General features: G+C 44.6%; 1 protein-coding gene across 3 annotated transcripts in view; it reads left to right on the forward strand.

The window, feature by feature from the left end:
* Positions 1–158: 158 nt before the first annotated feature.
* Dedd (death effector domain containing) overlaps positions 159–25,030 on the forward strand; it is a 40,705-nt gene continuing 15,833 nt past the window's right edge. The window contains exons 1-4 of one of the 3 annotated variants that reach the window (XM_004671131.2): positions 159–251; positions 2,026–2,058; positions 24,210–24,598; positions 24,788–24,895. In XM_004671131.2, the coding sequence (XP_004671188.1) occupies positions 24,274–24,598; positions 24,788–24,895 (433 nt within the window). In that variant the 5' untranslated portion in view covers positions 159–251; positions 2,026–2,058; positions 24,210–24,273. Of the gene's footprint in view, positions 252–317; positions 417–680; positions 700–2,025; positions 2,059–24,209; positions 24,599–24,787; positions 24,896–25,030 lie in introns of those variants that run through there. The other 2 variants (XM_045151406.1, XM_045151407.1) reach the window with 2 other exon arrangements.

The following is a 25,030-nucleotide window of genomic DNA, read 5'->3' on the forward strand; positions in this document are numbered from 1 at the left end:
ACCTAGTATGGCTACCCAGGCTCATGCCTCACTATGGTCTCGAAGCCGACACTAACCGGCCTGGTTCCGGGAGGCGCTGTTCAGGATGCAGCCACCCCCGCCCGCCTCTCCCCTCCCCCACGCCCGCGGCGGCGGCGGCGGCGCTGGCGGCGGCGGCGGCGGCGGCTGGGGCCCGGATGCGGCGCCGTGAGACAGGCCCGGGAGAGCAGCGCGGATGGATCCAACATGGCGGCGCCGAGCCTGAGCCGAGAGTGAGGCGGAGGGCAGGCCGGAGTGGGGAGGGGGAGTCGAGTGGGACGGGGCGGGGCGGGGCCGGGCGGGGCCGCTCAGGGCTTGGGGAAGGAAAGTAGAGGGGGAGGTGGCGGCGACGTCCAGCCTGAGAACCCTCGGAGAGGGAGGTGACGGGACGCTGCGAGGTGGGGGAGGGGAAGGGCCGAGGGGGGCGTGCAGGGGCGATGGCAACTGTGGGAGAGGGCAGGGGTCGAGGCGCCCGAGTGGGAGCGTGGGGAGGGGCGTAAACAAGGGCCCAGGCTGGGCCCGGCCGGGGGTGTGGGGGAGGCCCAGGTGGGGGAGTGGGGCCGCGATCCCGCGGATTGAAAGGGGTCGGGGCCGGCGGGAGAGGCCGAGGGTGTGAAGGGGACTGGGGGCCGGCTGGTGGCATGTGGTTGAAGGCAGGACCGGACTCCCGTGAGTGCTGTGGTGAGGACGTGGGAGAAAGTGAGAATTGGGCTCAAGACGTTTTGTCACGGGAGGTTTTGAAAGTGGTAAAATTGCAAGTGGGAGGGGGAAGGGCCTAGGGGAGAATTTGGGTGGAAAAGGAGAGAGGGAAGGTTTGGGAAATGGAGAGAGTGTAGGTGTGAGGAGGTCATGGAGAAAGTGAGAGACTGAGAGGAAAGTTTGGAAGGAAGGGGAATGGGATGGGACTGGGATAGGGCAGTGGGACCGCTCGGGCGATACAGGTTTAGAGGTTTTCTTTTCCCCTGTGGAGAGAAAGACAGCAGAGTTAAATAGCATCAGTTGCAGCCAGTTTTAATTGCCAGGCCCTTGGCTTTTAATAGGGTGGGAAGGGCAGGAGGGAATGGTCATGTGTGTTTGGAGAACTGGGGTTGAATGAAGGTTCAACTGGATTTGCTTTCCAAAAGACTCTTGCTTATTGCTCTTGTTTTTTTTTTTTTTTGGTTTTGTTTTTTTCTGGTTACGAAAAGGGAGAATAGGAAAACTGGTGTCCAGGATGGATGAGTAAGGCACTTTTCTAGTTTATAGCAATTAACAATATAAGAATGGAGGAAGAGACACAGCTGTACTGTACCCTTATGTGCCAAGGTGGGAGGCTCTAGAAGTCAGAGGAGGACGCAGGAGTGATAGCCCCGCATCTAGGCAGTCAGGTTTATTAAATGTGCCTTCCTTTCACAGCCTCCTTTTCCTGTTTTAAGCGTGAGGAGGGGGTCAATAAAACATCCCTTACCAAAATGTAGATGTGAGTGGATGTTGCTCCGGTGAATATTTTGTTCTCATGGTGTGCTAAAAGGGTGAAGATGGAATTTGAAGGATGGTTCCCGTCTGATAAATGAAATAGTTTTTTTTTTTTTTTTTTTTTTTTTTTTTTAAAGCTGTGACCACTTTCCTCCCAGTTCTCTGTTAACACTTATGTTGTAACAAAATAGGTGGAATAAGACATTAAAGAGGAAGGTGAGAAGGTACCAGGATGATGGTTTCCTCCAGAAGGTGTTGAATTGAGACCTTTCTTGCCATGAGCCATTGAGATTGGAAGTTTTTGGAGTTGATATTATTTTGTTAATTGACTAACAGAGCTTGGGAATTATGTTGTGGGTGAGTTCTCTTCTTAGCTTGGAGTGAAGCAGTCCGATAAAATGGCTTTAGTGTCTTAAGTTTTTGCCTCTGAGATTGACAAACTCTGGGCCTTGGAAGTTTCAAAATAAAACTTCAAATTTGACTCTTTCCCTACCTTATTTGTTTTTTTTGTTTTTGTTTTTGTTTTTCTGCTGGCTTTGAAACTTGTGCTAGGAAGAGACCTGGGAACTTAAGTCACTTGCAGAGGTAAGTCTGAAGTCTGAAACTTTTAATTAAAAAAAATTATATATATATGTATGTATGTATGTATGTATAGTTTTTAAGCAATGGAAGGGAATGGAACTGCATTGGGGTTGAAGCCAGTTAATGAAGTAGATGCTAGTGAGTTTTACTCACTCATCTGAGTTCATTAAGGTTTGCTACATTCACTCTTTTCTAGTAACTGGTGGTAGATAGGAGGAAGTAAAAGAGGAAATTAGGTGTCTTGGGACAAGCTCTCCCAGGTTTGGTTTGTTACTGGCTAGCCTTCTTGCTCAGCTCTGAGTGAACCTTGTTTAACATATGGAAAGTTGTACATTGTCTACCAAATTGTTGATATTAGAGGGTTGCTAAGGTACATTTCCATGAGAAGGCTTTTCCTCTAGTTTACTTTCTCTTTCTCCCCTAACTGTGCAAAGTTCCTGGTATCTTCTCTTGAAAATATACTATGTAACTATGATTTTCAGATATATTTGGTTACCTTTTCCTAGTCCCACCAGCAAGAAACTTTTTTAAGTATTGTTAAGATTTCCCGTATAGTTTTTACTTCCACTCATGTCTTTTTTGTTGTTGTTGTTGTTCTTTTATGTGACCCTCTTCTAAATGTTTCTGAGAAAGTCAAACATTTCTAGTTATCTTGTGGAAGTACAGATATCATTCCTGTAAGGAAGAAACTAAACCACCATTTTCATTTTAAAACATTACTTATTTCTTCTACACATCCTCTGCTTCAGAGAAGTCAGAGTGCCTCAAAAGTTAGAGTAGTCATCCCTGTACAGGATGAGACAAGAGTGCTTAGTCGTGGGCACCCCATGGAGAATGACCATCAAGGAGGAAGTTTTTCTCTCTGTCTCTGTCTCTCTCTCACACTCTCTCTCTATACATACATACACATACACACACACTCTGTCTCTGTCTCTCTCTCACTCTCTGTCTCTCTCTCTATATATATAATATACGCACATACATACATACATACATACACACACAAACACACAGGCCCTTGGCTAACTTGGACCTCTCGATAAGGAAAACAAACAAATAAACTAGCACTCCTGGAAATTCAGAAAAGAATCAAGAATTGTTCTAGGCAGGAATGTAGCGTAGTGGAAGAGTGCCTGTCTACTATGTGCAGGCACCAAAGGAAAGCAAACCAACCACCTTGTGGACTGAGGAGAAGACTCAATAATTAAAGGCACTTGCTTGCAAAGCCTGCTGGCCTGGGTTTTATTCCCCAGTATCCATGTAAAGCCAGATGCACTGAGTGGCACATGTGTCTGGAGTTTGTTTGCTGTGCCTTGAATCCCTATTGTGCCCATCCTTTCTTCCTCTCCCCCTCCCTCTCTTCTCTGCTTGAAAATAAATAACTTTTTTTGTTGTTGTTGTTTGTTTTTTGAGATAGGGTCTCACTCTGGCTCAGGCTGACCTGGAATTCACTATGTAGTCTCAGGGTGGCCTCAAACTCTAGGCGATCCTCAATCCTCCTACCTCTGCCTCCCGAGTGCTGGGATTAAAGGCGTGCGCCCCCACACCCAGCTCTTTTTTTTTTTAAGGTAGGTTCTTGCTCTAGCCCAGACTGACCTGAAATTTACTATGTAGTCTCAGGGTGGCCTCGAACTCACAGCGATCTTCCTACCTCTGCCTTCCTAGTGCAGGGATTAAAGGCATGGGCCACCATGCCGGCAATAAAACTGTGTTTTGTTGTACTTTTGGTTTGTTTGTTTTGTTTTTCTTTCTTTTTTTAAATTTTACATTAAGGAATACTCTTTTAAAATATTTATTTATTTGACAGAGGAAGAGGGGAAGAGAGAGAGGAGAATGGGTGCGCCAGGGCTTCCATGTTTGTTTTGTTTTTCAAGGTAGGGTCTCACTCTAGCTCTTGATGACCTGGAATTCACTATGTAGTCTCATGGTCACCTGAACTCATGGCCATCCTCCTACTGCTGTTTACCAAGTCCTGGGATTAAAGGTGTGTGCCACTATGCCAGGCTAAATATTTAATTTTTTTTGGCGGGGGTGGGGAGCTTTTCAAGGTAGGGTCTCACTCTACCCCAATCTAACCTGCGATTCACTATGTAGTCTCAGGGTGGCCTTGAACTCACAGTGATCTTCCTACCTCTGTCTCCCAAGTGCTGGGATTAAAGGCATGTACCACCATGCCCAGCTCTAAAATTATTTTTTAGGGTCTGGAGCAATGGCTTAGTGTTGAAGGTACTTGCTTGAAAAGCCAAAGAGCCCAGGTTCAATTCCCCAAGACCATATAAGTCAGATGCACAAGGTAGCACATGTGTCTGAAGTTCATTTGCAGTAGCTAGAGACTCTGGTGTTCCATTTATCTCTGTGTATCTGTCTCCTCCCCCTCTCAAGTAAATAAATAAATATTTTTTAAAGTTTTTTTTTTTTTTTTAACACATCATGTTAGTATCTCAAACTCACCCCAGCCATTGGAATCAAGAGTGTTTTTCTCAGTTTTTGGCAGTTGAGTTCTTTCTTTCCTTTTTGAGGTAGGATGTCACTCTAGCCCAGGCTCCCCTGGCACTCACTCTGTCCCAGGCTGGCCCCAAAGTCACAGTAATCCTCCTACCTCTACCTCCTGAGGGCTGATCTGGAATTCACTATGTAGTCTTAGGGTGGCCTCAAACTCATGGCTATCCTCCTACAACTGCCACCTGAGTGGTGGGACTAAAAAGCTTGTGCCACCACATCGGGCTCTTTTTTAAAAAAAATATTTTTATTTATTTATGAATAGAATGGACTGCTAGCCACTGCAAATGAATTCCAGATCCATGTGCCACTTTGTACATCTGGCTTTATGTGGGTATTGGGGAAACGAATCCTGGTTGTTAGGTTTTGCAGGCAAGCACCTTGCCATGCAGTCCTCTCTACAGCCCATACTTTTTTTTTTTTTTTTTTTTTTTTTTTAAGGTAGGGTTTCATTCTAGCTCAGGCTGACCTGGAATTCACTATGTAATCTCAGGGTGGCCTCAAACTTATGGCTCTCCTCCCATCTCTGCCTCCCGAGTGCTGGGATTAAAGGTGTGCACCACCACACCCGGCTCCAGCCCATTCTTTTTCTTTTTCTTTTTCTTTTTTTTTTTAATTTTTTTGGCTTTTTGAGGTAGGGTCTCACTCTGATCCGGGCTGACCTGGAATTAACTCTGTCATCTCAGGGTGGCCTTGAACTCATGGCAATCCTCCTACCTCTGCCTCCCGAGTGCTGGGATTAAAGGCGTGCGCCACCACGCCCGGCTCCAGCCCATTCTTGTTACTACTCTGACATCTTTCATTGAAGATCTTCAAGTTGAACTTCTTTGCTTCCTGCACAGAGAAAGCTGAGAATATTTTGGTTTAGGAGGAAGTTGGTGACATTCTTTTAATCCTGAACTTAGATTTCTAGACCACCTGACTGGGTTGCTGAGTTAATTTACAGTCCTAGATGATAATTAAGTGGGGAGACCTGCCTATTAGCCTGCATGCCATCCCCCTGACATTTTTCCTGAGGATGTGTCCTTGGGAAACTTTCACTTCTGCTATGTTTTGCTTCATTAAATAAGTAATGTAAGTATGACTAGTGAGCTAACAAGGAAGGGTCTGCTATATTATCTAGTTTCAGGACTTTATAAATGAGAGGCCTCTGAGCAATATCCTTTTTGTCTGTCTTAAAGAGGATGCCATTTCTCTTATTCCCGCAGAACTCCAGATTGAACTAGGTCAGAGTAGACCTCCTGGGATGGACCAGAAGGAAGTATATCTCTGCCACCTGCTATTCACCTGAATGGTAACAGCAGGTTATGGAGGAGGCAGGCTGGGCTGAGATAAAACTCCTTTGTGCTACTTGGGACTTATGAGTTAAATAAGTCTGACTGGCCTTTCTTTTTCTTTAAAGTTTGTTTATTTATTTTTATTATTTATGAGAGAGAATTCTGCAAAGACACTTGTGTGCATGTGTCACTTTGTGCATCTGGATTATGTGGATTCTAGGGAATTGAACCTGGGTCCTTACACTTCCCAGGTAGGTGCCTTAACCACTAAACCATCTCTCCAGCCCTGGCCTTTCTTTTCTTCTGGAATACAGTTCGATGGGTTTGGGTTGGAGAGACCTGATGCTTCCATTTGTACAGCTGGTATAGAAAGTGGTGTGTGTTCTTTTGATAGTTCATCACATTCCACCTAAATTAAGCTTTATTGACATTTTGGACCAAATAATTTATTTTTACTTTTACTTATTTATTTTCAAGTAGAGAGAGATAGGAGACAGAGAGAATGGGCGCACCAGGGCCTCCAGCCACTGCAAATGGACTCTTAAATGCATGTACCACTTTGTGCATCTGGGTTTACATGGGTACTGGGGAATCAAACTCTGGTCATTAGGTTTTGCAGGCAAGTGCCTTAACCACTGAGCCACCTCTTCAGCCCCTGGAGCAGATAAATTTTTGTTGTGGAGAGAACTGTCTTGTGCATTATAGGTTATTTAACAGTATTGCTGGCCTTGTCACATGCTCATAATAACCTTTTCTCCCCAGGCATAACAAACATAATTGTGTCCAGGCATTGCCAAGTGTTCCCTGGGGGGCAAATTTGCACCTGGTTGAGAACCACTGACATAGAATGCCTGGTGCCTTGATGATTCAGCCTGGGATAGAAGGTGCCTCTTTCCCCTCTCAAATGAAGGGAGTTAACCCTTAGAGGATTAAGTCCTGTTGTGGAATTACACCAGTGTATAATTAGGACTATTGTATTTACCTGTATTTTGCCTCATTTTATCAGAGCAAAGTATGAGGGGATATTTTTTAATTGCTTGAGGTTTAAGGGCACTTTGAGTTAGGCAACCCTAGAATACCCTGCTCTTCCCATTGGTTTAATGTGAAACCTACCTGCATAATCTCTGCATAATCAACAGCTAGCCAGAGGGAACAGGTGGTAGAGGGACATGGAAAAGTTGAGGGGCTCTAAGGAGTTTTCAGTTTTCTTCTGTTGCCTGCTGTGAAGAAGACCTTGGTTTTTCTCAGCACTTTGATCTGTAGCCAGTGACATCAGGTGAACAGAGATAAGGAAACAAGGAGAACTCATCTGTAGTTGAATGGCTCTTTCCCAGCTGTTTCCCTGCTTTGGGGGATTACCTGGGCTCTCAAGCCTATGTGTGGGTTATATTTCCTTTTCACATTTCAGAACTCATGCCCTGAGATTCCAGGATGAGCATTCCCCATTTATTTATTCTTTGCAAGCAGAAAGATAGAAGAGAGATAGAGAGAATGGGTGCGCCAGGGCTCCAGCTGTTACAAACAAACTCCAGACGCATGTGTCACTTTGTACATCTAGCTTCATGTGGGTACTGGGGAATCAAATTGGGGTGTTTAGGTTTTGTAGGCAAGTGTCCTAACCGCAGATCCATCTCTTCAGCCCCCCTTTCCCTTTTTGTAAGGAGTCTCTTTGTCCTCACATCTTGGCTTTTTGAGAGTTGGGGATGGCGACCAGGCTCTACTGGATCTTTACCTTTCTGAACCCTCATCACTGTGCTTCTATTTTCCCTTCCCTTTTTTTGGGGGGGGGGTTGAGGTAGGGTCTCACTCTAGCCCAGGCTGACATGGAATTCACTATGTAGTCTCAGGGTGGCCTCCTGCCTCTGCCTCCTGAGTGCTGGAATTAAAGGCGTGAGCCACTCACTACACCTGACCCCTTCCTTTTTAAATTTTTTTTTTTTTTTTTTTTTTTTTTGAGGTAGAGGCTCACTCTGACCCAGGCTAACCTGGAATTCACTATGTAGTCTCAGGGTGGCCTTGAACTCATGATGATCTACCTCTGCCTCCTGAGTTCTGGCATTAAAGGTGTGCGCCACCACATTTGGCTCCTTTCTTTAAAAAAATATATTTTTAGTTTTTTGAGGTAGAGTCTTGCTCTAGCCTAGGCTGACCTGGAATTCACTTTGTAGTCTCAGGTCAGCCTTGAGCTCATGATAATCCTCCTGCCTTTGCCTCCCAAGTGCTGGGATTAAAGGTGTGCACCACCATTTCTGGCTTCTATTTTTCCTTCTTTGTTTTTGGTGCTAGGGATAGAATCTAAGGCCTCATGCATGCTGAATATACATTCTAGCATGAGTTATGTATATAACTTCTCATTTTAGCTTCAGATTCGTGGTATATAAAATGGACAGAATCACTTCTTACTGAGTAGGGTGATGTGGTATGGGTATTCTTTAAGGTACGGAAACAGTTCTGGCTAGCCATAGTATATCCATGGTAACTGAGTTTCTTTCTCTCTGAGATGGGGTCTTAGTGTATGGCCCAGGTGGCCTCAAACTTACTATCTGCTTTAGCTTCCCTTGTTCTGGGATTTAGGAATGTTCCACCAGGCCTGGCTGTATATGTCTCTTTTTGGTGGAGTCCTCTCACTCTTGGACTTTCATGCATTTTGTTTTTGTTGTTATTCAGTTTTTGTTTTGTTTTTTCAAGGTAGGATCTTATTCTAACCCAGACTGACTTGGAACTCACTCTGTAATCTCAGGCTGGCCTTGAATTCATAGAGTGTGCCACCATACCTGGTTCTTTTTTTTTTTTTTTCTTTTTTTTTTTGTTCAAAATATATTTAAAAAAATTTATTTGCAAGCGGGTGGGGGGGAGGGAGGGAAGAGAGAAGAGAAGAGTAGAGTCAGACATGCCAGGGCTTCCAGCCTACTACAGATGAACTCCAGACGCATGTGCCACCCTTGTGCAGCTGTCATATGTGGGTCCTGAGGAATCTAACTGAGGTCCTTTGGCTTTGCAGGCAAATGCCTTAACTGTTAAGCCATCACTCCAGCCCCCTCATTTGTTTTTAATGCTAATATTTACTTGCATATGTGTGTGTGTGCCTGCGTGTATTAACATGCCAAGGCTTCCTGTTGATGCATCTGAACACCAGATGTAAGTGTCACTTGGGGCTGATTCTGCATGGTTGCTGAAGAATCAAACCCAACCAGGCAGGCTTTGCAAGCAAGTGCTGTTAACCACTGTGCCAACTCCTCAGTCCTGTGTTTTTGTTGTTGTTATTTTCTTCTTTTTTCAAGATAGGGTCTTGCTCTGGCCCAGACTGACCTGGAATCCCCCCCCCTTTTTAAACAGGGTCTCTTGTAGCTCAGGCTGGCCTCACTATGTAGCCAAGGATGACCTTGAACTTCTGATCTTCTTGTTTCTGTCCCCCAAGTGCTGGTTTATAGGCATGTGCCACCATGCCTCATTTATGTGGTGCTGAGAGATCAACATAGGGCTTCAGTTTGTACCAGTTGAGCTACATTCCAGCTTGCAGTTCAGTTTCTAGCTTTAGTCTTTGTGCTGATCGCTGCTTCTACAGCTGTCTGCTACTGTGCATTCAGAGAATAAAGATGGATCTGCTTCTGTCCTGTGAATTGGAGGACCTAATGAAATATTAAGCACACAAACCATTTTGGTACACCAATATAAAGAAAATATGCAATGTTGCTTAAGAGCATGGAAGAGGATTACTTAATTAGCTGTGGTGTAGAAAATGCAGTTTGAAGATAGCATTTGAGGTAACTCTTATGAGTAGAAATTAGCCATCTGAAAAAGTAGTTATGGGAATGTGAGATAGAGAAATGAGAAGAAAATTCAGGCAAAAGGGATAGCCTAAAAAATGGTACAGAGACAGCCGGGCATGGAGATGCACACCTTTAATCCCAGAAATCGGGAGGCGGAGGTAGGAGGATCGCCATGAGTTCGAGGCCACCTTGAGATGCCATAGTGAATTCCAGGTCAGCCTTTGTTAGAGTGAGACCCTCCCTTGAAAAACAAAACAAAGAAGAAAAAGAGGATTTAAAAAAATGGGGGGTCTGGAGAGATGGCTTAGCATTTAAGGCACTTGCCTGCAAAGCCAAAGGACCCATATTCGATTCCTTAGTACCCACGTATGCCAGATGCACAGTGGCACATGCATCTGGAGTTCGTTTGTAGTGGCTGGACACACCGGCATGCCCTTTCTCTCTATCTGCCTCTACATCTCTCTCAAATAAAGAAATTCATTAAAAAAATGGTATAGAGGTGGTGTACACCTTTAATTGCAGCACTCAAGGGGCTGAGCACCATGAGTTTGAGGCCATGATGGGCTACAGAATGAGTTCTAGGTCAGCCTTGGCTAGAATGAGACCCTGCCTCAAAAAAAGGGGAGGGGGAGCAGGCTGCACGCCTTTAATCCCAGCACTGGGGAGGCAGAGGTAGGAGGATCACCGTGAGCTCAAGGCCACCCTGAGACTATGTAGTGAATTCCAGGTCAGTCTGAGCTAAAGTGAGACCCTACTTCAAAAAACCAAAGAAGGGGCTGGAGAGATGGCTTAGCAGTTAAGTGCTTGCCTGTGAAGTCTAGGGACCCCGGTTTGAGGCTCCATTCCCGAGGACCCATGTTAGCCAGATGCACAAGGGGATGCACCCATCTGGAGTTTGCATCTGGAGTTCTTTTGCAGTGGCTGGAAGCCCTGGCGCACCCATTCTGTCTCTCTCTCCCTCTGTCTTTCTCTCTGTGTCTGTGTCTCTCAAATAAATAAATAAATAAAAATTAAAAAATAAAATAAAAATATTTTTTTAAAAGATGGGGAAAATCAAAAAGAAAGAAAGAAAAAAATTAGTGGTAGAGAGATTTCTTAAAAGAAGCAGTTGTAGTTGTCCATGTGAGAGATTGTTAGAATCTGAACCATAGCAGTGGCCATAGAAGTGAAAGGTAGGGCAGATTTAATAAATACCTTTTTCTTTTTGGTTTTTCAAGATAGGGTCTCATGCTAGCTCCAGGCTGACCTGGAACTCACTCTATAGTTCAGGCTGGCTTTAAACTCATGGCAGTCCTCCTACCTCAGCCTACTTAGTGCTGGGATTAAAACATGTACCACTATTCCCAGTCTTAATAAATATTTTGAAGTAGCATCAAAGAATTTAAAACGGATCATGTGATTGGAGGTTGCAATCAGAGGATGGGACAATACTGAATGGTATGCTCAGATAGGACAGTAAATTGAATTACTGGAGTGGAGTTAAAAGTCATTAAACTAGAGCTGGGCGTGTTGGCGCACGCCTTTAATCCCAGCATTTGGGAGGCAGAGGTAGGAGGATGGCTTTGAGTTCGAGGCCACCCTGAGATTCCATAGTGAATTCCAGGTCAGCCTAGGATAGAGTGAGACCCTACCTCGAAAAAAAAATTAAATTAAATTAAAAACAAGTCATTAAACTAGATGATTGGTTAATGAAATTACTCAGGATGATGGAGGAACTTTATTAATCAAATGACAAAGTATATAAGGATGTAAGACTGTGCTTGGTCCTTGACAGGGGTTTGTTAAATTATATGGATAAGGAAGGGCTGTTGTCTCAGGGTGATCTTGAACTCACTGTGATCCCACTACCTCGGCCTCCTAAGTGCTGGGATTAAAGGCGTGTGCCACTACGTCTGGCTTTTTTTCTTGGATTTTAAAAAAAGTATTTGTCAGCAGAGAGAAAGACAGGGAGAAGTGGGGAGAGAGAGGGAGAGATAATAAAAATATGGGCATAGTGGGGCCTTTTGCCACTGTAAAGGAACACCAGATGGGTGCACCGTTTTGTGCATCTAGGTCAAGTGGGTACTAGAGAATCAAACCTGAGCTGTCTGTCTTTTCAAGCAAGCACCTTAACTGCTGAGCCATCTCTTCAGCCTTCCCCCCTTTTTTGTTTATTTTTATTTATTTGAGAGCGACAGACAAAGAGGAAGAGAGAATGGGCACACCAGGGCCTCCAGTCACTGCAAACGAACTCCAGATGCATGCGGCACCTTGTGCATCTGGCTTACATGGGTCCTGGGTAATCGAGCCTCAAACCTGGAACCTTAGGCTTCACAGGCAAGCGCTTAACCACTAAGCCATCTTAGGCCCCCTTTTTTGAGGCAGAGTCTCACTGTATCCCAGGTTGACCTGGAACTCACTCTGTAGCCCAGGCTGGCCTTGAGCTCATGGCAATCCTCCTATCTCATTCTCCAATGTGCTGGCAATATAGGTGTGAGCCACCATGCCTGCCTGATTAGAATTTGGTTTTTGTTTTGTTTTGTTTTGTCTAAAATCAATTTGTGTGTGTGTGTGGGGGGGGTTATTTTGGCTTACAGACTTGAGGGGAAGCCCCATAATGGCAGGGGAAAAATCACATCATCCCCTGGCCAACATAAAGTGGACAATAGCAACAGGAGAGTGTGCCAAACAGTGGCATGGGGAAACTGGCTATACTACCCATAAGCCCGCCCCCAACAATACACTGCCTCCTGGAGGTGTTAATTCCCAAATCTCTATTAGCTGAGAACCTAGTGTTCAGAACACCTAAGTTTATGGGGAACACCCAAATCAAACCACCACATTCTGCCCTTGGCCCCCATAAACTTATAACCATCCATGATGTAAAATCCAATACATTCAGTCCATCTTTAAAAGTCCCCATAGTTTTGATCAATCCTAATGATGTTCAAACATTCTCATAGTCCAAGATCTTTCTTTTTGTTTTTTTTTTAATATTTTTATTAGCATTTTCCATGATTATTAAAAAAATCCCATGGTAATTCCTTCCCTCCCCACCCCCCACGCTTTCCGCTTTGAAATTCCATTCTCCATCATATTACCTCCCCATCACAATCATTGTACATACATATATACAATATCAACCTATTAAGTACCCTCCTCCCTTCCTTTCTCTTCCCTTTATGTCTCCTTTTTAACTTACTGGCCTCTGCTACTAAGTATTTTCATTCTCACGCAGATCTTTTTGTTTTTGATGTAGGGTCTCACTCTAGTCCAGGCTGATCTGGAATTCTCTATGTAGTCTCAGGATGGCCTCGAACTCACAGCGATCCTCCTACCTCTGCCTCCCTAGTGCTGGGATTAAAGGTGTGCGCCACCACACCCGGCAAGTCCAAGATTTTTTGTTTGTTTGGTTTTTTGAGGTAGGGTCTCACTCTAGTTCAGGCTGACCTGGAATTCACTGTGTAGTCTCAGGGTGGCCTCGAACTCATGACGATCCTCCTACCTCTGCCTCCCGAGTGCTGGGATTAAACGCGTGCGCTACCACACTTGGCATCCAAGATCTTTTAACTGAGCCATAATACCAAAAAATCCCCCCAAATCCCATAATGGCACAGAATAAATATTCACAGTGCAAAAGATGGCATTGGTCATAGCAAAGAAATATTGAACAATAGAAGATTTAAACGGGGTAAACACCAAACTCCATGGCTCCAAGTCCAACAACTGTAGTCAGTGACAAGTCTCCAAGTCCAATAATTCTAACCAGCAACAAGTGTCTGGAGTTCCAATTCTGCCCCTCCAGCTAGGCTACTCACAGTCCTGGAAAACTTCATCTGGAGCCAGTAGCTCTTAGCCATCTTGTGGTCCTGGCATCTCCACTGGGTCTCCACTGCAAGCCACGGGTCATCCTCAAGGTTTCATTGGGTCTCCATGCAGGCATCCAGCAAACCTGCTTCACACTGCTCATGGCCATTTCCAAAATACAAGACTGTGTTACAAACTCAATGACCCTGTCTTTCCTGCATTTCTTATATACCACAATACCAGGTATGGTACCAGTTTGTTAATCGGAGGGCGGTGGGGGGGGGGGGGCAATAAAGCAGACTTTGAAGAACAGGACATTCCTTGAGTACTCAGTCCCCTGCAAGAGTCTACATTCATTTCTGTTGCAGTGCTGGTCAACTGGCCCAGTCTCAAAGGTTGTAATCTCATATAATTGCAGCTGAATGGGCTGAAGTATCAGCCCAAAGATTTCATATCTGTGCCATATCCCTCACATCAGTCCATTTCTTTTATTTTTTAATTTTTTTATTGACAACTTCCATGATTATAAACAATACCCCATGGTAATTCCCTCCCTCCTCCCACTTTCCCCTTTGAAACTCCATTCTCCATTATATCCCCCTCTCAATCAGTCTCTCTTATTTTGATGTCATGATCTTTTCCTCCTATTATGATGGTCTTGTGTAGGTAGTGTCAGGCACTGTGAGGTCATGGATATCCAGGCCATTGTGTGTGTGTGGGGGAGCACATTGTAAGGAGTCCTACTCTTCCTGTGGCTCTTACATTCGTTCCACCACCTCTTCTGCAATGGACCCCGAACCTTGGAAGGTGTGATAGAGATATTTCATGCTGAGTACTCCTCTGTCACTTCTGAGCACCATGATGCTTTCTGAGTCATCCCAAGGTCACTGCCATCATATCAGTCCATTTCTACTCAAAGCAACCCTGCACAAATTGTCAGGACCTGGGCATAGCAGCAAGCTTTTTATACAAACTGCTTCTAGCCCAGTCCAGGCAAAGCTGTTTCTCACCCTCATAAGCTGAACCTCATAATCCATAGTTCTTACTGAATTTAGGTCTTTTAACTCTGACCAGAATAGTCCATCAAGCTGTAGTTCTAGCACTGCAAGGTGTCTTTTAGGCCAAAGTTTCAAATCCTCCTACATTACTTTAGAAGATCAGCTCCAAAAGGCCAGAGCCACACAGTCAGGTGTCTAGCAGCAAATGACACCACTCCTCAGTACCAACTTTACAGTTACAGTCAGGTTTGCGTTGCTGGCAGAAATCACCCGACCAAGAGCAGCTTGTGGGATAAAGGTTTATTTTGGCTTACAGACTTGAGGGGAAATCCCATAGTGGTAGGGGAAAATGACCTCCTGACCAACATAAGGTGGACCAATAGCAACAGGAGAGTGTGCCCAATTTTTAAAAATTTATTTATTTTTAAATTTATTTGAGAGAGAGAAAGAGGCAGATCAAGCTGGAGAATGGGCATGTCAGGTCCTTTAGGCACTGCCAACAAACTCCAGACACATGCCACCTTGTGCACCTGGCTAACCTGGGTCCTAGGGAATTGAACCTGGGTTCTTTGGCTTTAGAGGTAACTGCCTTAACCTGCTAAGACATCCCTCCAGCCCCCAAACAATCTTTTTAAACAGTTTGAACCAAACATTTTTTGTTGTTGTTTTCAAGGTAGGGACTGCTGTAGTCCAGGCTGACCTGGAATTCACTATGTAGTTTCAGTCTGGCCTCGAACTCACGGCAATTCTCCTACCTCTGCCTTCTGAGTGCGGATTAAAGGGGGTGCACTACCATCTTTGCCTAAACATTTTCAGTTTCCCTGTCACAACCTTAAGTTCTTCTGCTAGAGCCTCTGTATTATAAAGTGAATTCTCTACTTCTCGATTTTGGCTGTATTTAGGAAATACACTGAAATGGCTCAGTGGGTAGGAACACTTGCAGTGGAAGCATGAGAACCTGAGTTCAGATCCCTAGCACCCAGATAGAAAGCAAGGTTTGAAAAAGCCGGGCGTGGTGGTGCACGCCTTTAATCCCAGCACTCAGGAGGCAGAGGTAGGAGGATCGCCGTGAGTTCGAGGCCACCCTGAAACTGCATAGTGAATTCCAGGAGAGCCTGAGCTAGAGTGAAACCCTACCTCAGAAAAAAAAAAGAAAAAGCAAGGTGTGGCCATGCATGCCTGTTACCCTAGAATTGAATGGGGCAGGGATGGGGGATTCACAGGGGCTTACTAGTTATCCAGTATAGCCAAATGTATGTCAAATTCCTGGTTCACTGAGAGACCTTGTCTGAAGGAAACAGGGTGAAAGAGCAAGATGACACCTGTTGTCCTTCTCTGGCTTCCACAGGAGTGCGCAAGAGTGCACATCTGCACACACACAAAATGATCTAGTGGGAGGGGAGAAATAAAGTTTCTCTTTTTTGTAGTTTCTGTAAGACAGGATCTCACCACATATTACAGATTAGTCTGGAACTAGAGATCCTCCTGCCTCAGCTTCCTCACTGCTGCGATTATATGCATGTGCCTCTATGCCTAGCAAAATCAGAGTTTTTAGGGCAACAGAACCAGTACTTGGGAGCAAGAACAATAATCTGGATGACATAAAATAGCAGTTACTTTAGTTTTAAAATCTTTATTTACTGGGGTGCTAGGGGAATGTGCACACATGGCGTTTGCATCTAGCTTTACATTGGTGCTGGGAGTCAAACCCAGGATTGTAGGTTTTGCAAGCAAATGCCTGTAACCACTGAGCAGTCTCCCAAGCTCTTTTTCTTTTTTACAAATGCTTTATTTGCTGGGCATGCTGATGCATGCCTTTGATCCCAGTGCACGTGAGGCAGAGGTAGGAGGATAACCATGAGTTCGAGGCCACCCTGATAGTACGTAGTGAATTCTGGGTCAGTCGGGGCTAGAGCAAGACCCTACCTCGAACCCCCCCCCCCCCAATATATATATTTAAATTTATTTGAGAGCAAGAGACAGAAAGGTGTGGCAGGGTGGAGGGAGGGGGCAAGAATGAATGAGAATCGATATACCAGCGCCTCATAAATCTGGATTTATATGGATACTGGGAAATAGAACTTGGGCCATCAGGCTTTGCAAAAGAGTGTCTGGTTTTTTGTTGTTGTTTTTTGTTTTTTTAAGTAGGTTCTCACTCTCGCCCAGACTGACCTGGAATTCACTATGTAGTCTCAAGGTGGCCTCGAACCCACGGTGATCCTCTTACCTCTGCCTCCTGACTGCTGGGATTAAAGGCGTGCATCACCATGCCTGGCTTTTTATTTCTTTCTTTTTTTAAAATTTATTTTATTTATTTGAGAGAGAGAGATGGAAATAGGCAGATAGAGAGAATGGGGATGCCAGGACCTTTAGCCACTGTAAACAAACTGCAGAAATAAGTGCCACCTTGTGCATCTTGCTCAGGTGAATCCTGAGAAATAAAACCTGGGCCTTAACCACTAAACCATCTCTTCAAGCGTTTTCTTTTCTTTTTCTCCTTTGGTTTTCGAGGTAGGGTCTCACTCTCACTCAGGCTGACCTGGAATTCACTATGTAGTCTCAGGGTGGACTCGAACTTACGGTGATCCTCCTACCTCTACCTTCTGAGTAGTGGGATTAAAGGCATGCTCCACCATGCCTGCCTTCCTTTCTTTCCTTTGTAAAAATATTTTTATTTACTCTTTAATCCTAGAACATAGGAGACAGAGGTAGGAGTATCACTGTGTGTTCAAGGCCAGCCTGAAACTACATAGTGAATTTAGGTCAGCCTGTGCTAGAACAAGACCCTGCGGGGGAGAGGGGGCATACTTACTTGAGCGAGAGCAAGAGGCAGGCAGAGAGAGAGAGAGAATACATTGGATTTATGTGGGTACTGGGGAATTGAGTCAGGCTGTCAGGCTTTGTAAGCAAGCGTCTTTAACCACTGAGCTATCTCTCCATCTCCTGTTTTCCTTTTTTTTTTTTTTTTTTTTTTAATGTTTTTGGTTTTTCGAGGTGGGCTCTTGCTGTAGTCCAGGGTGACTTAGAATTCACAATAGAGTCTCAGGGTGGCCTCAAAGTCACAGTGTTCCTCCTAACCTTGGCCTCTCAGATGCTGGGATTAAAGATGTGTGCTACCACACCCAACTGGTTTTTTTTTTCTAAGTGTGTGCGTGCATGTGTGTGTGCATGGGCATGCACTCACACTATGGGACATGAGTGGAAGTCGGAAGACAGCCTTGGTGTTGTTCACTCCTTTCACTTTGCTTGACAGAGGGTCTCCCTTGTTTTGTTTTTGCCACTTCCTGTGCCAGTCTATCTGGCTGGGGAATTTATAGATTCTCCATGCTCCACCTCCCACTACCCTAAGTGTGTTGAGATTACAGGCGCATGCACCACTTTGAGTTTAACTTTATGTAGGTGCTGTGTAATTGAACTTTGGGAGGCTTGCAAGCAAGCACCTTTAACTGCTGACACGTCTGTCCTGTCCTCCTTTCTCTTTTCTTTTTTTTTTTTAATATTTTTTTTGTTCATTTTTTATTTATTTATTTGAGAGCGACAGACACAGAGAGAAAGATAGATATAGGGAAAGAGATAGAATGGGCGCGCCAGGGCTTCCAGCCACTGCAAACGAACTCCAGATGCGTGCGCCCCCTTGTGCATCTGGCTAACGTGGGACCTGGGGAACCGAGCCTTGAACCGGGGTCCTTAGGCTTCACAGGCTAGCGCTTAACCGCTAAGCCATCTCTCCAGCCCCTTTCTCTTTTCTTGCATAGGCATGGCATATGTGTGGATGTATAGTATGTAGGCATGTGTGTGTGCAGATGCACGCCCTGCGTGCACACGGAGGGTGGAGAACTTTGGGTGTTCTCTGATGTCTCTCATCTATGTGTTTCCTTGAGACAGAGTCTGTGAACCTAGAGCTGCCATTTTCAGTCAGGATGGCTGACCAATGAGCTCAGCAATACTCTGATCTCTGCTCCCCACAAAGGACTGGAGTTAAAGGAGTGCATGGCCACACCCAGCTGTTTTCAGAGGTGCTCAGAATCAAACTCAGGGTTAACTCACAGGCCTTGTTGCTTTAGTGGCTATCTCCTCAGCCCACCCCCACTTTTTTTTTGTTGTTTTTTTGAGGTAGGGTCTCACTCTAGCCCAGGCTGACCTGGAATTCACTATGTCATCTCAGGGTGGCCTCAAACTCACAGCGATCCTCCCACCTGTGCCTCCCAAGTGCTGGGATTAAAGGTGTGCACCACCATGCCTGGCTTCCACCCCCCTTTTAAAAACTTTTTATTATTGTTATTTTTTTATCGGAGAGAGAAAGGGAATGAATGAATTGGCACCCCAGGGCCTCAGCCACTGCAGCTGAACTCCAGACATGTGTGCCACCGTATGTGCATGTGCGATCATGTGTGCTTGCGTCACCTTGTGTGTCTGACTTATGTGGGATGTGGAGAGTCAACTATGAGTTCTTAGGCTTTGCAGGCAAGCACCGTAACCACTAAGCCATCTATGCATCCCTTAAAAACTTTTTTTTTTTTTATTTTGGTTTTTCAAGGTAGGGTCTAACTCTGGTCCAGGCTGACCCGGAATTAACTCTGTAGTCTCAGGGTGGCCTCGAACTCACGGTGATCCTCCTACCTCTGCCTCCCAAGTGCTGGGATTAAAGGCATGTGCCACCATGCCCAGCCCAACCCTTAAAAACTTTTTTCTTTTAAAGGCATGTGCCACCATGCCTGGCTTTTTTATTTGTTTAATTTTTAATTTTATTTTTATTTAACTTAATTATTTTTATTTTTTTGATCTCACTCTGGTCCAGGCTGACCTAGAATTCACTATGTAGTCTCAGGGTGGCCCTAAACTCATGGCAATCCTCCTACCTCTGCCTCCAGAGTGCTGGGATTAAAGGCGTGCACTACCACGTCTGGCTAGTTTTATTTTTTATTAGCAACTTCTATGATTGTAAGCATTATCCCATGGTAATTTCCTTCCTACCCCACTTTCCCGTTTGAAACTCCAGTATCCATCATATCCCCTCTCCCTCTCAATCTCTTTTATTTTGATGTCATGATCTTTTCTTGCTATTATGATAGTCTTGTGTACATAGTATCAGGCACTGTGAGGTCATGGATATCCAGGCCATATTGTGTCTGGAGGAGCACGTTGTAAGGAGTCCTACCCTTTCTTCGGCTCTTACATTCTTTCTGCCACCTCTTCTGCAATGGACCCTGAGCCTTGGAAGGTGTGACAGAGAGATTTCAGTGCTGAGTACTCCTTTGTCACTTCTCAGCACCATGGTGCCTTCTGAGTCATCCCAAGAACACTGCCATCGAAAAAGAGAAGGTTCTCTAACCAGAAGTGAAAGTAGCATTAATATATGGGTATGGACATTAAGAAAGTACTTACTGGGCAGTTTGGTGAGCATAGTATATACATTTAGCTAGACAGCTGCAGACATTACACCCCTAGGGCTCATGACTACCCCTGTTGTAGGCTTTCAGTATCAGGCATGTATTTCCTCCCACGGAGCGGGCCTCCAGTCACATTAGAGGGCAGTTGGTTTCCTCCATAACAGACATGCCACTATTGTATCTGTTGGCACATTTGGCCTAGCTGGCCAAATATAAGGCTTGCATTGTCCACTGTTGAGTATCTTCACTGGTGATTTCTCTTTCTCCCATTGAACTCATGCAGAATGGCTTCTTCCAGCTTTCTGTCAGCTGGTCTACATGGAGGAGGTTATCAGCTCAGTTCCAGAAGGATTTCTCAATGGCTTTGCAGCCCAAGTATGTGGAGTCTTCAGCAATAGGTTCTTACCATCTATTCCTGGTGGGAAACCAAGGGCCTTGACAATGGCCTATAATGTTTTGGGGGCATCAGGGACCTCTCTGGCCAACAACCCACTGGAAGGTATCCCATCCCTGGCACTGAAAATTTTCTAGTAACAGTCTATGGCTCCTGTGTGTTCAATTGTCTAAAAAAGTTGGTTTTTATATGACTTATTTATATCCTCTTGGATTTTTTTTGTTTATTTTATTTATTTATTTATTTGAGAGCAACAGAGAGAAAGAGGCAGAGAGAGAGAGAGAGAGAGAGAGAGAGAGAGAGAGAGAGAGAGAGAGGGAGGGAGGTAGGTGTGGAGGGAGGGAGGGGGGGAGAGAGAGAGAGAATGGGCACGCCAGGGCCTCTAGCCACTTCAAACGAACTCCAGATGCATGTGCCCCTTGTGCATCTGACTAACATGGGTCCTGGGAAATCGGGCCTCGAACCGGGGTCCTTAGGTTTCACAGGCAAGTGCTTAACCGCTAAGCCATCTCTCCAGCCCCCCTCTTGGATTTTGATTAGCCCTCCCTCCACCTTTTCTTTACTCAATTTCTTCCCCTGACCTTACTTAGGCCTTTTCACCCCCATTAATCTGTTCTTCTACTTATATATATGCAATACCATCCTATTAAGTCCCCCCCCCCTTTCTATTTCCTTTATATCTCCTTTCTAGCTGACTGGCCTCTGCTATTGAGTTTTCTTCCTACCCACACAGAAGTCCAATCATCTGTGGCTAGGATCCACATATGAGAGAGAACATGCAACATTTGGCTTTCTGTTCCTGGGTTACCTCACTTAGTATAATCCTTTCCAGATCCATCTTTGCTTCAAATTTCATAACTTCATTTTTATTTACCACTGAGTAGAACTCCATTGTGTAAATGTGCCACATCTTCATTATCCACTCATCAGTTGAGGGACATCTAGACTGGTTCCATTTCCTAGCTATTGTGAATAGAGCAGCTGTAAGCATTGTTGAGCACGTATCTCTAAGGTAGTGAGACGAGTCCTTAGGTTATATGCTTAGGAGTGGTAGATCTATTTTTCTGTCTCAGGAATTGCCACACGGATTTCCACAATGGCTAGACCGGATTGTCCACCAACAATGTAAAAGGGTTCCTCTTTTTCTGCATCCTCACCAGCATTTATGGTCATTTGTTTTCATGATGGTAGCCAGTCTGATAGGAATGAGATGGAATCTCATTGTAATTTTAATCTGCATTTCTCTGATGACTAAGGATGTAGAACATATTTTTAGATGTTTATATGCCATCTGTGTTTCTTCTTTTGAGAAATCTGTTTAGTTCCATAGCCCATTTTTTAATTGGGTTATTTGATTTCTTATTATTGAATTTTTGGACTTCTCTGTATGTCCTAGATATTAATCCTCTATCAGATGTATAGCTGGCAAAGATTTTCTCCCATTTTATAGGTCCTCTTTGCTCTATTCAGTGTCTTTTGCTGTACAAAAGCTTTGTATTTCCATGAGGTCCCAGTGGTTAACCTGTGGTTTTATTGCCTGAGCAATTGGGGTTATATTCAGAATGTCATTGCCAAGACCAATGCCTAATTTTTCCTCTAGCAGTTTCAGAGTTTCAGGTCTGATATTAAGGTCTTTGATCCATTTGAACTTAAATCTTGTGCATGGAGAGAGATAAGGATCTATTTTCATCCTTCTTCAGATACATATCCAGTTTTCCCAGCACCATTTGCTGAAGAGGCTGTCTTTTCTCCAATGAGTATTTTTGGCATTTTTGTCAAATATCAAGTGGCTATAGCTACCCAGACTTACATCAGAGTCCTTTGTTTTGTTCCATTGATCTACATGTCTGTTTTAATGCCAGTACTATGCTGTTTTTGTTACTGTAGCTCTGTAGTATAGGTTAAAACCAGGTATGGTGATACCACCAGCCTTATTTTTGTTGCTCAAAATTGTTTTAGATATTCGAGGTTTTTTGTGCTTCCAAGTGAATTTTTGGATTTTTTTTTCTATTTCTGTGAAGAATGCCATTGGAATTTTAATGGGGATTGCATTAAATGTGTAGATTGCTTTTGGTAAGATTGCAATTTTCACAGTATTGGTTCTTCGTTCCAAGAACAAGGGATGTCTTTCCATTTCATAGTGTGTTCTGCAATTTCTCCTTTGAGTGTTTTTAAAGTTTTCGTTGTAGAGATCTTTCACTTCCTTAGCTAGGTTTGTTTCAAGGTACTAAGTTTTTTTTTTCATTTTTTTTTCTTTTCACAATTTTTATTACCATTTTCCATAATTATAAAAAATATTCCATGGTAATACTTCCCCCCCACCCGCACTTTCCCCTTTGCTAAGTTTTTTTTTTTAATGTAGTTGTGAATGGGAGTTATTCTCTGATTTCATCCTCTGTGTGTTTGTTGTTAGCATATAGGAAAGCTATTGATTTCTGTGTGTTTATTTTGTATCCTGTTACATGGCTATAGGTGTTTATCAGCTCTAATAGTTTGCTGGTAGAGTCTTTAGGGTCCTTTTTGTATAGAATCAAGTCATCTGCTAATGATAATTTGATCTCTGCCTTTCCAATTTGTATCTCTTTTATGTGTGTCTCTTACCTTATTGCTATGGCTAAGACTTCCAGTACTATTTTATTTTATTTATTTGAGAGAAAGAAAGAGAGAGAGAATGGGCACACCAGGGTCTCTAGCCACTGCAAACAAACTCCAGATGCATATGCCCCCTTGTGCATCTGGCTTAAGTGGGTCCTGGAGAATCAAACTGGGATCCTCTGGCTTTGCAGGCAAATGCCCTAACCTTTCCAGCCCCTTAAAAATTTTCTTATTGCCGGGTGTGGTGGTGCACGCCATTAATCCCAGCACTCAGGAGGCAGAGGTAGGAGGATCACCGTGAGTTTGAGGCCACCCTGAGACTCCATAGTGAATTCCAGGTCAGCCTGGGCTAGAGTGAGACCCTACCTTAGAAAAACAAAACAAAAACAAAAATTCTTATTGACAGCTTCCATAATTAATGATAATTCCCTCCCCCCTCACAAATCCACCCTCCATCATATCCCTCCCCCTCTCAATTAGTCTCTTTTTAAAATATTTTATTTTTATTTATTTATTTATTTGGCAGAGAGGGGCCCGCGCCCGCACACCATGGCCTCCAGTCACTGCAAACAAACTCCAGATGCATGCGCCCCCTTGTGCATCTGGCTAACGTGGGTTCTGGGGAATCAAACCTGGGTCCTTTGGCTTTGCAGGCAAACTCCTTAACTGCTAAGCCATCCCTCCAGCCCTAGTATCTTTTATTTTGATGTCATCCTCCTTTCCTTCTATTTTGAAGATCTTTTGTAGGTGTGCTAAGCACTGCTAGGTCATGGATATCCAGGCCATTTTGTGTCTGGAAGATGGTATTGTAAGAAGTCCCACCCTTCCTTTGGCTCTTATATTCTTTCCATCCCCTCTTCCACAATGAACCCTGAGTTTTGGAGGATGTGATAGAGATGTCTCGGTGCTGAACACTCCACTGTCACTTCTTCTTAGCACTATGGTGACTTTTTCATTTTCTTTTGTTTGTTTGTTTGTTGAGGTAGCGTTTGACTCTAGCCCAGGCTGACCTGGAATTCTCTGTGTAGTCTCAGGGTGGCCTAGAACTCATGGTGATTCTCCTACCTCTGTCTCCCGAGTGCTGGGATTGAAGGCGTGTGCCACCGCACCCAGCTGTGGTGACTTTTGTCATCTCAGTGGTCACAGCTGTTTGAAAAGAGAAGCTTCTCTAACCTAAAGTGAGAGTTGCCGGGTGCGGTGGCACACGCCTTTAATCCCAGCCCTTCGGAGGTGGAGGTAAGGATTGTCTTTATTTTGAGGTCACCCTGCGACCCCCAAAAAAGAAAAAGTGAGAGTAGCATTAATATATGGGTAGAAACATTAAGAAAAGTGCTTACAAAGCAGTTTCGTGGACATAATATGTGCAGTTAGCCAGATAAGAGCAGGCGTTACTCCCCTAGGGCTCCTGCCTTGAGTGAATCATGGGCTCTTGTACTGTCTTACAGTACCCTGGGGATTGCAGCTACTGAGCAGAGATTCTGGAAAACATTGTGTTCCTGAGGCCCCAGCATGGCGGGCCTAAAGCGGCGGGCAAGCCAGGTGTGGCCAGAAGAGCATGGTGAGCAGGAGCACGGGCTGTACAGCCTGCACCGCATGTTTGACATCGTGGGCACCCACCTGACACACAGAGATGTTCGTGTGCTTTCCTTCCTCTTTGTTGATGTTATTGACGACCATGAACGTGGACTCATCCGAAATGGACGGGACTTCTTACTGGCACTGGAGCGCCAGGGACGCTGTGACGAGAGTAACTTTCGACAGGTGCTGCAGCTGCTGCGCATCATCACTCGCCATGACCTTCTGCCCTATGTCACCCTCAAGCGGAGACGGGCTGGTGAGGGTTTATTGTGGTCCGGGGACACTTGAATCAGACAAGAAGCATGGGAGGCCAGGAGTGAGCAGCCTAGGAATCTTAAGAGGGAGGAGGCCTTGACCCTGGGGAATACGTAGGTGAATAAATTTTGATGCCCATTGGGAGAAGGTAGGGGTGTTGTTGCTTGAGTGACTCCTTCTCCCCCTGCAGTGTGCCCTGATCTTGTAGACAAGTATCTGGAGGAGACATCAATTCGCTATGTGACCCCCAGAGCCCTCAGTGATCCAGACCCGAGGCCTCCCCAGCCCTCTAAAACAGGTAAGAAGTTTTTCCTAATTTCCGTAAGTAAAAGACCAGTAATCTCATATTTCTGGTTTTGCCAACACCAATTGAAGGATGCAGTGTCCCCCACATCTTCCCATGAAAATAAATCAGGGGCAAGGCGTGGTGGTG

This window comes from Jaculus jaculus, chromosome 1 (genome assembly GCF_020740685.1).
Source record: "Jaculus jaculus isolate mJacJac1 chromosome 1, mJacJac1.mat.Y.cur, whole genome shotgun sequence".
Classification (NCBI taxonomy): domain Eukaryota; kingdom Metazoa; phylum Chordata; class Mammalia; order Rodentia; family Dipodidae; genus Jaculus; species Jaculus jaculus.